The 14,263-nt window shown below is 37.5% G+C and overlaps 1 protein-coding gene across 18 annotated transcripts in view; it reads left to right on the forward strand.

The window, feature by feature from the left end:
* The window catches only part of PDE4DIP (phosphodiesterase 4D interacting protein), a 181,160-nt gene that overhangs the window by 56,360 nt on the left and 110,537 nt on the right, over nucleotides 1-14,263 (forward strand). For all 18 annotated transcript variants that reach the window (XM_063106525.1, XM_063106518.1, XM_063106508.1 and 15 more), the window contains exons 5-8: nucleotides 5,226-5,302; nucleotides 8,121-8,244; nucleotides 8,432-8,607; nucleotides 11,684-11,801. In XM_063106525.1, coding sequence (XP_062962595.1) covers nucleotides 5,226-5,302; nucleotides 8,121-8,244; nucleotides 8,432-8,607; nucleotides 11,684-11,801 — 495 coding nt within the window. The remainder of the gene's footprint in view (nucleotides 1-5,225; nucleotides 5,303-8,120; nucleotides 8,245-8,431; nucleotides 8,608-11,683; nucleotides 11,802-14,263) is intronic.

Raw genomic sequence — 14,263 nt, forward strand, 5'->3', positions numbered from 1 at the left:
TTTTTCCCCTGCATGTCAGACTTAAAATAAATAAATAAATAGACCAGACAAAGCCATTTCTCTTTATTTTTTAAAAAGTAGCTTTTTAGGATTCACTGTACCGTGGCTTCTATTGGGGCAAGATTATGAAAATCTTATTTTTAAAAGAGATAGCCACATTGTGGATTATATGAGCAGTGGATCAATTTATAGAGTTAAAACAAAGCCTTGGAAAGGAGTCAGTTAATTAGTTACTGGTGGTTGCTTTTAACTCAATCCTATGTTGAACTTTGCAGTAAATACCAGGGTGGAAATTATTTCAGTAGAATCCTGTGTTTAACATGGATCTCTGTTAAGACTCTGGCCAAGTGATGTTTACTGAAACAAAATAAGCTGCTGACACAGAGAAAGTCTGATTAAACACAGTTAATCTATAAACTTGTTAGCACTGTCCTCTAGTTCTTGGTACTAACATTATAATGAAAGTTTACTGTATTTCTTATTTAATTTCAGCTTCATCGTGAAACTTTTCCTTGAATTAGATGGGTGAATACTTCTTTGGAGACATGCAGGGGATAAAAGGCACTGTCCTCCCTGGCCCCCCCTGACAAAGAGCTGGCAAGATTTGGTGATAAGATAAGCAAATGCAGTTAATTTGGGATCCACTTAAGCTATACTTAGAATTTAACAATTTACATATTAATATTTATTTACTAATAGAGAATGGATAAATATGATAAATTATGTAGTGATTTTTCTACAGGAAGAAGTTGTAAAGGGGTTAGACTTTGATGCTGTAAATTGGTTTGTACTTGCATTTCCGTGTGGCAAGTAGCAGTTCTGTGTGAGACACATAAACCTTATTGTTAGGGGCTGGCTAGTTAGCTCAGTTGATTAGAATGTGGTGCTAATAACACCAAGGTCCACGGTTCAATTCCTGTACCTGCCAGTCACCAAAACCAAAAAAACCTTGTTGTCTATTTGAATAAACATAATGCTAAAGCCTAGAGGAGTCATTCTGTTTTTGTCTTTTCTCTCTCTTTTTTTTTTCTTTCCCTCCTTTTTATTTTTCCTTTCTACTTATCTCAAGAGGATAAAGCTAAAGTAAAGAATGTTCAGATCGCGTGTGTATTTGTGTGCAGGTACCTGGGATATCCTACCTTTACTGTAATAATTTTCTTTCCTTCCTATGATACAATATTAGTTTAATATGTGATTTTGGCTGAGAAATTCAGCTATCCTAGTCAGAGTATGTAAATTGTTGTCTTTGTAGTCAGCAGTAACTAATATTTTCTGAATGCTGACTGCACGCCAGACGTTGTACAATGTACTTTTTGCACATTATTTCATTTAATCTTTTTAACATCCGTATGGGATAGGTACCATTATAATCCCTTTGATAGATGAGGAGATTGAGGCTTTTAGAGAGGGCAAGTAATTTACCAAACCCTCTTCTTGTCTTCAGGGCCTATGCTCTTGACAACTGTACTAACTGCCTCCACATATTCTTTCAAGAGCTAACTTAATGCAGCACATTCTCTAATCTATAATTTACCACATTCTATTATATCAGGCAAAACTGGGCAGTGTTTTCAGAGCTGGTCTCTCTGGCTTAAAGTGTTGAAACAGAAGAGAAATTATTGCTTTTACCTTAAAGGTAATCCCACTGGGTTTCAATTTCCTTATCTTTAAAATGAGAGACCTGGAACATAGAAATGCTAAAATCTTCAAATCTGTAAATCATTGGCCAAATTAATCCAAATATTTACTTAATTTTCCTATCTAGGATTTAGAACAGATAGAGCCTATGTAATTTATGTCTTCCATGTTTCTTCCCTTTAGATTTAAACATTTTTCCTTCGGAGGTTGAAGTCTCTGACTGACACCAGTTAGCCTGGGAAAATGAATAAAGGTTGTTGAACAGCTGTGTGCAAGGCAGCATTCTAGGTGTATTGTGCACATTATCTCATTTAATCCTCACAAAATCCCTAGTGAAATAGTCATTGTTATCTTCACTGAAAAAGAAAGCAATCAGGGCTGGCTGGTTAGCTTAGCTGGTTAAGAGCACACAGCCTTGTAACACCCAGGTCAAGGGTTTGGATCCCCATACTGCCAGCAGCAAGAAAAAAGAGAAAGCAACCATTCTATACCCGTGAAAATACTGAGGTGCAGAGTGACTAGATAACCTGTCCAATGTCACCTAACAAGTAAGTGATAAAGCCAGGATTTGGAGCTAATTCTTTCTGGTTTTAGATTGGTTCTCTTCACTGATACACAGTGCCTCCCACATTCCCTTTTTGTTTGTTTTCACTTAAATATTTAAAGATTTCTCAGGCAAAAATGGTAGTAAGGGACTTTTCGGGGTCCTTCTGTTAATCAATTTATGCATGCTAGAGATTCCTTATGTTACATCATGATACTGAGGATCATAAATGACATCCAGCTAAAGTCATTTATGTAGTTCCAGGCATTTGAAACCTTGTGTGTGTTCAGACATGTGATATATATTTTTTTTGTCTGCTCAAACATTTTTGTTTATCTGTGGTGGTTTTGTAAGTATCTGGACTTTTCTGATTTAATAAGTTAGCCAGTGTAAGGAATACCATTGATAATTATAGATTATATATTTTTTCATATGACATGTAAATAACTTTTAACCCATTCTTTGTCATTTTCCAGGTGAAGAAACTAGCAGAATTTTACCCAGGGTCACACAAAGTGAAAAAGGTGGCAAAAATAATAATAAGCTTTGGAGTCCTCTTTCTCAGCACCATATTCTGAGTACTGAATCCACTTGAAATATTACGGTCTCATGGAGGACAAACTGCTGTCCCCAGATGATAATGCTGCTGCTGTTGATGATGATGATAATCATAATTTTCATTATATCTATTTCCAAAATACTGTTCTAAGTTCCTTAGTATTTATGTCTCACAACTCTCTAAGGCAGGTTTATGAATGAGGAAGTTACAGTTATCTCCGTGTTACAGATGAAGATGCTACTCTATATATTTCCCATATGAGAGAATCATACTGCTTCACCTCTATGAAGGGTCTCTAGCTTAGGGACAATTTCTCATGATGATATTTGTATTCTTAATATTGAGCACAGAACTAGGGGCATAGTAACTGCTCATTAAATCATCTATTTCACTGAATGTTCAGTTGGAGCAGATGGATAGTTTCCACAGTGCCAGGCCATGGAATTGCAATTGGAATCTTGGGCCTTTTCCTCACACAAAATTGAAATGTGCTTTGCTGCCAATTGTTAATCTTTTGGTGTTAGCATTGCCAGATAAAATACAAGGTTCTCAATTCAGTTTGAATTTCAGACAAATAAAAGCAGTGTTTTAGTATAAGTTGTACCAAATATTGCAAAGAACATACTTATAATAAAAAAATTATTTGTTGATTATCTGAAATTAAAATTGAACTCGATATTTTTTTATTTGCTATATCTGGTAACCCTATTTAGAGTTCATAAAATAATAGCTTTAAAGGAAACCCTGAAAAGAGTGGGCTATCATTTTCTTTGTAAATACCATAATGTAAGCCCAAGAAATTAAAGATATTCTCAACTCATCTGACCTCATCCTATGTTCTATCCTGAGCCCAAAGTAGTTACTGTTGCCTTATGAGAGTAGCAAGCATTTCTTTCAATATGTCAACTGGAAACTTCCTAGCAATATGATCTAAAATACCTTGAGTCCAACTGTCTTCCAACTCTAAAATTCTTTAATTCTAAGTAACTCTCAAATATCTAAACCAGGTTCCTAATTTTAGTATTCTTACTTGAATTGCCCTGCATGAATGGTGGGTTTTGAAAAGCATTCACAAGTACAGTAAGCAATAGCCCAGCATAGTGTGCTGTCTTGGACTCCTGGAAATCTAGGTATTAGTGGTTGTTACATGATGATAATAGAGTAAAATCCTTCCTACTCTTCTAGTACCCACAATACTCCCCTCCATAATTCAGTCAATGTATCCTCAATCACATTGTCAACCTCTTATCTAAAGGTTTATTTACTTTCTAAATTAATAACATCCTTGCTTAATACTGTGTTATGGACCCCATCAGTGAAGAGACTAATTCATCTCTGTACACTCAGCTCTGAGATGAAATAAAATAAACCCCCAACTAACATTTACAGACTCCTCCTTAAGTTCCCCTACAAACCTGCTCCTCTTTTCCCGTTCTCTATTTTAGTAAATAGAATGCATCACCACCCACATGCTAGAAATCTCAACATCATCTTTGCTCCTCCACTCAGCCTAATCTGAATTGCACAAGTCAGCAAGCCCTATGGATTCTGTCTCTGAAATGTCTTTTGAGTCTTCTCCCTGTGTGTCTTTGGCCTTAGACTGTCCCCATCCCTGTTCTAGTCGCTTGCCTCCTGACTCACTCACTTTCTTCACATCTACCGTAAATTCCTTCCTCAACCCAAACCTGATCATGGCAATGTTTTGCCTAAAGCCCCCTGTTGAGTCCTTCATCTCTACTGATTACTATCCAATTTTCTTAGCATGATTTCACAAACTAGTTGCAGATTATTTTCTACACCCCTTACCACACACCAGGCTACTTAACCTGCATGGGCGCATCTTGCACATTTCACAAAATCTTTTTTCATACTTTACTTCGCTTGGGATGTTTTAATTTCCTTTTTCTGTTTGCCAAAATCTTACTTGTTGCTTTCTCAGGTCAGTAAAACTTAATTGTTCCCTGTATAGATTTACCATCAGTGTCCCCTCTCACCTTAAGCAAACCCAATTTATGAAAGTCCAATTTTATGATAAAAGCATATTATTGTTTTCAAAAATGTTTATAATTTCTTTAAATAATTAAATCCCCAGGTATTTGAAAATATAATTCTATATGTAACCATTTGGTTTTGAGGAATAGATCTGTATTTACAGAAAAAGTGGTTTTAGGGTCGGCCCCGTGGCTCACTCAGGAGAGTATGGCGCTGGTAGCGCCGAGGCCGTGGGTTCGGATCCTATATAGGGATGGCCGGTGTGCTCACTGGCTGAGCGTGGTGCGGACCACATCGTGCTGAGGGTTGCAATCCCCGTACCGGACACACACACACACACACACACACACACACACACACACACACACACAAAAGTGGTTTTAATAAATACTCTGTCCTCCAGTGCTTTAGAGAGTGGCTCAAATAGGAATTTGGTTCCAGGATAGAGAGTCTGCAGCAGTTAATGATGATTAATGCCTGTGCACTTTTCAGAACATTGAGCTGAAGGTTGAAGTGGAGAGCCTGAAACGAGAACTCCAGGACAAGAAACAGCATCTGGATAAAACATGGTGAGTTGTAGTTTGAATTAGATGAGCATCTGGCTCACTAATCTGAGAGCAATAGATTTGGAGACAAATTCCTTAACCTTATCTCTGACATTTGAATGCTGTATCTGATTCCAGAACTGAAACAATGGATTTTCATGTTCTTTCTTTCTCTTGGGCTGTCTTTTACTAGGTCAGATACACCTTGCCATAGATTGGTAAATCCACTAGACCTTGGATTATAAACTTCCTATTAAACAGCAATCAACAAATCAGGAAATAAATGGATGTTTCTACTTTTAGAGAGATAAACGCAAATGTGCTTTATCAGAGATTATTAATCAATTGACTAATATCAAGGGCTGACATAATGTTTGGGGAAATGGTCACTCTCATATACTACTGGTGAGAGTGTGAGTTGTGACATTTTTGGTGTGCGGTGCCACTTATTAAAGTAAAAAAGAAGCATTTCCTTTGATCAAAGAATCCCTAGAAGGAATCTATTCCTCATAAATAAAACCACTAATGTAAAAGTATAAGTGTAAAAGGATGTTTACTGTATCATTATTTGTAATGGTAAAAAACTAGAAGCAACTATCCATCAATACAGCAATGGTTGAAGAACTTTTGGTATAACCATACTTTGAACTATTATGCAGCTATTAAAAAGAATGAGTTAGCTCTATATTATTGTCCTGGTGGGAAGTCTTTGATTAAGAAAGGGGGAAGAGTGCTGAGTGGTGTTTATAGTATAAGCCTCTTTGGGTAAAGACAAACAGTCCTCTCTGTGTGTACATGTGTTTGATTATGCATAGAAAACAAGTGGAGGATTACACAACAAACTTTGTAACATTGCTTACATCAGGGGAGTGAGATCAGAGTTTGTGATGGAGAGAAGACTTGATTTTTTTCTTATAAACTTTTGTATTCTTAAAATGGTTACTTTTATAATTTATAGTTTTTACAATTCAAAAACAGTTACTTTTAAATGACGAATATTATTAAAACTATTATTAAAAATATTTTCAGATTATATCCTGGGATCAATCTGATCTGGCATTCCTTCTGTGTCTACAGTATTTCTTAATATTTAGGATGACAATCCAGCAAGTTCAGAATACTCAAAACCAGATTTAATTATATACAGTGTGCTGGTATTATGAAATACCTATTAAGACATTAAGTGAGCTAATAGATTTTCCAAAAACTTATAGTAACAATTGGGTAATACATTTTGAAATTTGTGTAATGCTTCTTAAAAAAAAAATCATGTCATATCAACTTTAAATTAGGTGGCATTATCCTATTTTGAGAAATGAGAAAACTAAGGTACAGCGAGGTTAAAGTCTTCTCAAATCAATGGCAGAGTCCACATCTTCTGGCATCTAGTTCGAGAGTCTTCTGACTTCATAACTGCTGTAGCCTCCTAAATTAGGCATTCCTAGCTAACTGAATTACTTAAGAAATGTATAACTTCCATTCCCTAGTGATCGTGGCTAGTGGTTGTCTATTGCATTTATCAAGGAATATGGAGTCAAAGTAAAAATTGATGATTCCTGAGATCTGCCTATTTGGGGGTATTGGGTTATTGTACAACCAAGCCACTAATAGGCAAAAAAAGGCTTTATAATAAAAAAGGAGCTCAAGATCAATATAGCCTCTGGGATGGCCACTATCAACCAAGGAATTAAATAATCTTTAGGGAAGCCCCATTTGGTCTCCATGGACACAAACTCCTGGGACTTTTTTTTTTTTTCCCCCAGCTCTAATTTGTGCAGTTATTTTTTCTGAAATAACGCTTTAAAAAAAATAGTTTATGAATATTCATGGGGTACAAAGCTGACTGTCACCACTCGTGCCCAAGATGTGATGGCCAGATCCGTACCGGCAACATGCCCATTACCACAAATTGTGATTATATCCCATGCCCCCCACCCAAGTATCGCCAACCTCCCTTCCCATCCTCCTTTCCCCACTCCACTTTGTATCCCTAGGTATGCTCTCTCTGGGCCAAGTATTAAAGTACCACTGGGTTATGAGCCTGTAAAGGTTCAATACTGCCCTAAGAACAAGATGATAGTCTGTGGTTCTCAACAAATGGCTTAAAGCAGAAATAAAACCAAACCGGAATTAAGATCATTCAGCACCTGATACTGCCTCCAAATTTCTAATCCTCAGACATCCAAGAGCAGCTGTTGTTCACTATAAATAAGTTGGTGATACCTTACCCGCTTCATGCTAGTGCCTGGACATTCATTCCTAGGGATATCAGAGAAGCAAAGCTTGGCCAAAATCCTGAGCTTCCATAGATTAAATGTCAGCTCTGCAAGGGACCATGGGAAAATAGAACTCTGGGTAGGTATCCCAGATTCAGGACAGTCTGCTAAGGATTACTGAATGTAAAGGGAGAGATTGTTTCTGTAGCTGTCCAATTGGATATCTTGTCTATTCCTTCTAAATGGAAGGAACACCTTAAATTCAAATAACAAGAAAGGCAGGGAACTAACAAAGAGCACTCTAGGAGAGCAGTCTAAATGCTAAGTTCTGAGCCATCTGATGACTACCTGCCTTCTAAATGAAAGTTCTTCCTCGTGAAGCTATACCAATAATGAACCCTCTAGGGAGTCAAGTATATTTTGCTTGACAAGCAACAAAAAACTAGAGTTTCTAAAAGATTACCTGAAAAGGTTGGAAAGATCAGTTCTACAGATAATTGCACAGGAAAAAAAATGCTTCATTTTTCTTCTCATCAGTGTGACTCTGAATTACTGGAACAACTTTAATGGGTCCACTTGCTAAATTATATGTCTGGCTCTGACTGGCTAATGCTCTGTGGTTTTAGGGCTGATGTGGAGAATCTCAATAGCCATAATGAAGCTGAATTCCGGCGCCAGTTTGAGGAGCGACAACAGGAGACAGAGCACGTTTATGAGCTCTTGGAGAATAAGATCCAGCTTCTGCAGGAGGTGAGTAGAAGTTCCAAAGGTCCAAAACTAGGAGTCCTCTTTTATCTCTTTCCCTACTGTCCTGCCTTCTGGCTTTCCCCTTTTCACTCTCTATTTGCCCTGCCAAATTCATCAAGTACCCCTGTACCTTAGGGCTCCTAGCCCAGGTGTGGTCTTTGTAGCCTCTCAGTTTTCCTTCTTTTTGCAGGAATCCAGACTAGCAAAGAATGAAGCTGCACGGATGGCAGCTCTGGTGGAAGCAGAGAAAGAGTGTAACCTGGAGCTCTCAGAGAAACTGAAGGGAGTCACTAAGGACAGGGAAGATGTACCAGGAGACCAGGTCAAGCCGAACCATTATACTGAGGCCCTGGCCCAGAGAGACAAGTAGGTACCTTCAGTGTTATGTTGTCTTTTCCTGTTCTCAAGGCTACAAGAACATACAGCAGCCACACTGTTCCCTTTTAAGGACTGCCAGTGGAATGTTCACCGTTTCTGAGACTTTATGGCCGTACAACTAAAGATTTTCTTTTTAGGGTTCAGTCTTCAGTGGTATCCACTAATAAAACTCACTTCTTGGCGGTCAGGAGCCTAAATAGGGATAAGTGAACAATTAAGTGGTCAAATGGTAGTAAGCAAGAGATTTGAATTTACTTATTCAGCAAACATTTACTGAGCACCTGTTACATGCCAGATACTGGGCTAAGCTCTAAGGTTAGAGAATGAAAGACCCAGTTTCTGTCACCAAGAAAAATGTTACACAATTTTAATAAGCTTTCTGATAGAAGTAGCATGGGATGTGAGAAATAAATTTCTGTTTATATTCTACCCAGTTTATAGCATTTTGTTATAGCAGCCCAAACAGACTAAGACAGTGCCAATTGAAGGTTTCCTGGAGAAGGTAAAATCTGAGCTGAGTTTTGAAGAACGAATAGGAGTTAGAAGAAATGGGGTAGGAAGTAGATGGGGAAGGGAAATGTTCTATGCAGAAGAAGAAACCATGGCAGAAAGACACAGGGAAAGTAATATTTCAAGAACTATAAATAGTTCTATGTAACTAGAGCACAGGGTCTGGGAAAAGACTAGTGAGGGGTAAGCTGTTTTAGGAATATTGGTCTGATTGTGTCCGCTTTGTATATCATAATAAGGAACTTGTATTTTGTCCTGAAGGTCACTGGGCAGTTGTTGAGGTTACCAGTATCTACTGTCTAGGGTACTGCAGCAACTTCCTAAATGTTTTTTCTACTTCTAGTCCTGCCCCTTTCATTCCATCTCAATTTAACAATTCAGAGCAGTTTTGAAGTGGCGAATCCAACAACATAAAATTAGCAGATAGTTTAGCCTCTTAGGTGCATGATACTGTGGTAGCACAAAAAGCTTTAAGGAGCTTTTAACTGAACAGGCAAAAAACACATGTAGACACAATGACAATGCGATCTTTCCAAGACACATATTTGATCATGTCGTTGCAGAAGTATTTTAAAAAGCTTTCCAATACCTTCAGGAAATAACATCTGTACTCCTTCACATGGCCATCAGAGCCTTTTATGATGTGGCCTCTGATTTCTTCCAGACTCATCACCTACCATCATCCCTTCACATTTCACTCATGCCAGACTAGTAATAATAATAATCATGGCTTGTTTAACAATCTAATGAAATAGGAACTATTATACTTGATACATGAAGAAACTGGCATTTAGAGAGTTGTGTAACATGGTTTGAGGCAGTGCTGGAGTCCAAATTCTGAATCTGCACTGCCTCCAGAAGCATCCAAAACTATGTCAGGTCTCCAGAATTTTGCTCAAGCTCTTACTTCTGTGGGAAGCATCTGCCATGTTTTTCCCTTCTGGTAAATTCATTCATTCTTCAAACCTCACTAAGGCATCACTTCTCTGAAGGCTTTTGTGACAGCAGAAGTAAGTCTCTGTATTGTTGCTTTGCTTTATATACATATACATTATTGCACAATTTTGTGAGGTGTTGTATTTGCTTTCAGATCTTCCCTGCTAGATCCCCTGAGACTTTGTTTCATCTCTGTTTTCAATAAACACTTGTTAAACTAAAAATTAACAACCCCCCCCCCAAAAAAAACAACACATGCACAGCTGACAAATAAATTGAGGCAGTTCATATCCAAACACCTTGAACAACTTTGGAGAGTAAGAGTAAGAGAGTAGAACATCTGTAGAGACTGAGGACCAAAAGGATGAGTGAGGTTTGAGGCTTGAGAAAAGTAGAGGTGTTGTAGCACATGTACCATAGGGAATTTCATATGGAGTCCACATTCACCATCATCATCATCATCATTACAGTTTATATTTGTATGTTTTCAGGTTTTTAAAGTTCTTTCTTATCCCCAAACCTTAGCTGATCCTCACATTCTAAATGAATTTATAATTTGTTTATGAGATTCCTACTTAACTTTCTGGTGCCCCTCACCTTTCTGCCAAACTATTTTCCTTTCAATGTGCTATCACTATATTACACAGGAATAATAATCACAATTGGAAATATTTCATCTAATACCCAGCACATTTTCAAGGACCTGGCAGGTATTTCTAGTACTCTAATGCATATAGAGAAATAGCAAGATATGCCTTTCATATAGTAAAGAACTATGGGTTCAAATCACATAACTGTTGATTTGAACCCATAGTTTTGTATACTTCAGCACAGCATTCAGTCTTTTACAATTTAATCTTAGTCTGAATTTCCAGCCTCTTCTCTAGCCATTGCCTCCTCCTTGCCGCCTTTTTTCCAGTAACTCTTCCACAAATACACACTGTATCTTCATGCCTTTATTTCTTTGTTTAGGCTCCTCCCTTTGAGCCTGGAAAACAACCCAATCTTCCACATTTCTTCTCCTGAGCTTCCCCAGACTCCTTGAAGTCAAACGAATCACTTCTTTATCTTTCTTCCTATAGTTCCATGGCAGTATTCAATGTACTATATATCTCTACTATGGTAGCACTTATAACATTCTACTTCTGTTATTTGTTTATATAGTTGTGTTTCCTCACTCCCCAAACCACTAGCATATACACTCAAAGAATTTAAGTTTCACAACGCAGAGATTGTGTCTTTTCCAATAATACATTCCCAGTACAGTAGAGTGCATTGAGTACACACAATGATTATCTAAGAACTGTTTCTTGAATGAGATAGCAATGACCAAAATAACACAACCTCTGGGCCTTTATTCCAAGAGTTAACATACCTATGGCTTATAGATCCATGGATAGGCTTCAGGAAATCCATAAACCCAGTGAAAATGTAAGCAAAATACTGTGTGTATCTTTGGAGGGTAGGGCAGAAAATACATGGCTTTCTGAAGAAAAGTATGAAAGGGTTCAATGACCCCAAAAGGTAAAAACCTACTGTTTTAGACCATACTATCTTTGGAGTCAGCTAAAAAATAAAGGTAATAGTATCATAATGTTGTTCTTTTCCTTTGCTCCAGGAGAATTGAGGAGCTGAAGCAGAGTCTGGCTGCCCAGGAGAGGCTTGTAGATCAGCTCTCTCAAGAGAAACAACAACTGCTGCATCTGCGGGAGGAGCCAACTGGCATGGAAGTACAGGTAAGGTTTGTGCTGTATGTCTTGAGGAACTTGCTTCATGCTTTCATGAGCCCTACTTTTTTTTTTATATCTAAGTCTATTACTTATCCATTGCTGTGTTGCAAATTACTACAAACTTAGTGGTTTAAAACAATATATATTTATCTTACAGTTTTTGTCGGTCAGGAATCCAGACATGGATTAGCTGGATTCTCTGGTCAGGGTCTCACAAATTTGTAATCAAGGTGTCAGCTGAGCTGTTGTCTCATCTGGAGGCACACCTAGGAAATGATTCATTTCTAAGCTCCCTTAGGTTGCTGGCAGAATTTAATTCTGTGTGGCTGCAGAAGTTATGGAGCTTGCTTCTTCATAACCAGCAGTGGAGCTGGAGATTGTGTTGCTTTTCCCACTCCTAGACCCTTTTTTAAGGGTCTAATCTGATTAGGGTACACCCACCACTATAATATCCCTTTTGGTTAACTTAAAACCAACTGATTAGGAACTTTAATACATTTGCAAAATTCTTTCCCTTTTTCGGTTTAACATAGAATAACTATGCAGTGACATTCTATCACTTTTGCCAAGCTTTATTAATTAGAAGCAAGTTACAGTTTCCACCAATACTCAAGGTTTGGGGATTACACAAAGGTGTGGATACTGGGGATGGGGGCACAATCAGAGGGGCCACCATAGAATTTTGCCTTCTACACTGAGCGATTTAGAACTATGAAGAACATATGTTGTAGTTTTAATATTGAAAAGAGAAATCCTCATTATCATGAAAATAACTGCATTGATTTTCATCTATATTGTTGTTTTTGGAGATTACCTCAGAGGGAACTCCCCTCCTCCATTCAATTTTTAATTTTTAAAAAATATACTTTCTAAATGAACCCTAGAATATACCTGTGCCCAAGCAACATAAATAATTTCCAGGTATTCTTACATTCTTACATTGGTCTTAGACCAATGATAAAACAAAACATGTGGTTTAATTTATTGGTTCACATATACAGAGGCTGAAGTCAGGATAAAAGAGCAGTGATAAGAATTAGTTTACACCTGTGTTTCCTTACCTTTTCCATGCCATGGTACATATAGCAAATAATAATATCTGTAAGGCATAGAGGTAAATAAATAGAGCTTCTCACTTGGAGGTGGCTAGTTTGGGTGCTTAGGCCATAATGAGGGCAGAAGAAATCATTATCTTGGTCACACTAGTAAACCTCTTAGAATGTGGCTCCATTTTGGTTAGAAAGCTCTTGTTAACAAACTCAAGAAATGAAGTGTGTGCAATGTAATTTGACAGATAGGAGTAAAAATTAAAATTCAGAGGCTGTACATATTGAAATACAGGTAGTCTCTGACTTGACGATGGTTTGACTTATGATTTTTCAACTTTACAATGGTGAGAAAGTGATATACATTCAGTAGGAACTGTACTTCATATTTTGAATTTTTATCTTTTCCTGGGCTAGCAATATGTAGTACAATACTTTCTTGTGATGCTAGGCAGGCTGTAAGCTGCAGCTCTCAGTCAGTGTACTGTATTCGATAAATTTCATAAAATATTCAACACTTTATTATAAAGTAGGATTTGTGTTAGATAATTTTGCTCAACTGAAGGCTAATGTAAATGTTCTGAGCATGTTTAAGGTAGGCTGGAGTGGGTAAGCTTTGATGTTAGGTAGGTTAGGTATATTAAATGCATTTTCGACTTCCAACATTTTCAACTTACAATAGATTTATTTGGGACATAACCGCAATTTAAGTCAAAGAGCATCTATATATGGAAAGTTTCTGAAGGGACTCTTTAAAAAGATCCCATAACACTTTTTTTTTTTTTTTTTTTTTTTAAATTTTATTTTGTCGATATACATTGTAGCTGATTATTGCTCCCCATCACCAAAACCTCCCTCCCTTCTCCCTCTCCCCCTCCCCCCCAACAATGTCCTTTCTGTTTGCTTGTTGTTTCAACTTCAAATAATTGTGGTTGTTATATCTTCATCCCCACCCCCCCGGTTTGTGTGTGTGTGAATTTATATATTAATTTTTAGCTCCCTCCAATAAGTGAGAACATGTGGTATTTCTCTTTCTGTGCCTGACTTGTTTCACTTAATATAATTCTCTCAAGGTCCATCCATGTTGTTGCAAATGGCAGTATTTCATTCGTTTTTATAGCTGAGTAGTATTCCATTGTGTAGATGTACCACATTTTCCGTATCCACTCATCTGATGATGGGCATTTGGGCTGGTTCCAACTCTTGGCTATTGTAAAGAGTGCTGCGATGAACATTGGGGAACAGGTATACCTTCGACTTGATGATTTCCATTCCTCTGGGTATATTCCCAACAGTGGGATGGCTGGGTCGTATGGTAGATCTATTTGCAATTGTTTAAGGAACCTCCATACCATTTTCCATAGAGGCTGCACCATTTTGCAGTCCCACCAACAATGTATGAGAGTTCCTTTTTCTCCGCAG

This window comes from Cynocephalus volans, chromosome 8 (assembly GCF_027409185.1).
Source record: "Cynocephalus volans isolate mCynVol1 chromosome 8, mCynVol1.pri, whole genome shotgun sequence".
NCBI classification, from domain to species: Eukaryota; Metazoa; Chordata; class Mammalia; order Dermoptera; family Cynocephalidae; genus Cynocephalus; species Cynocephalus volans.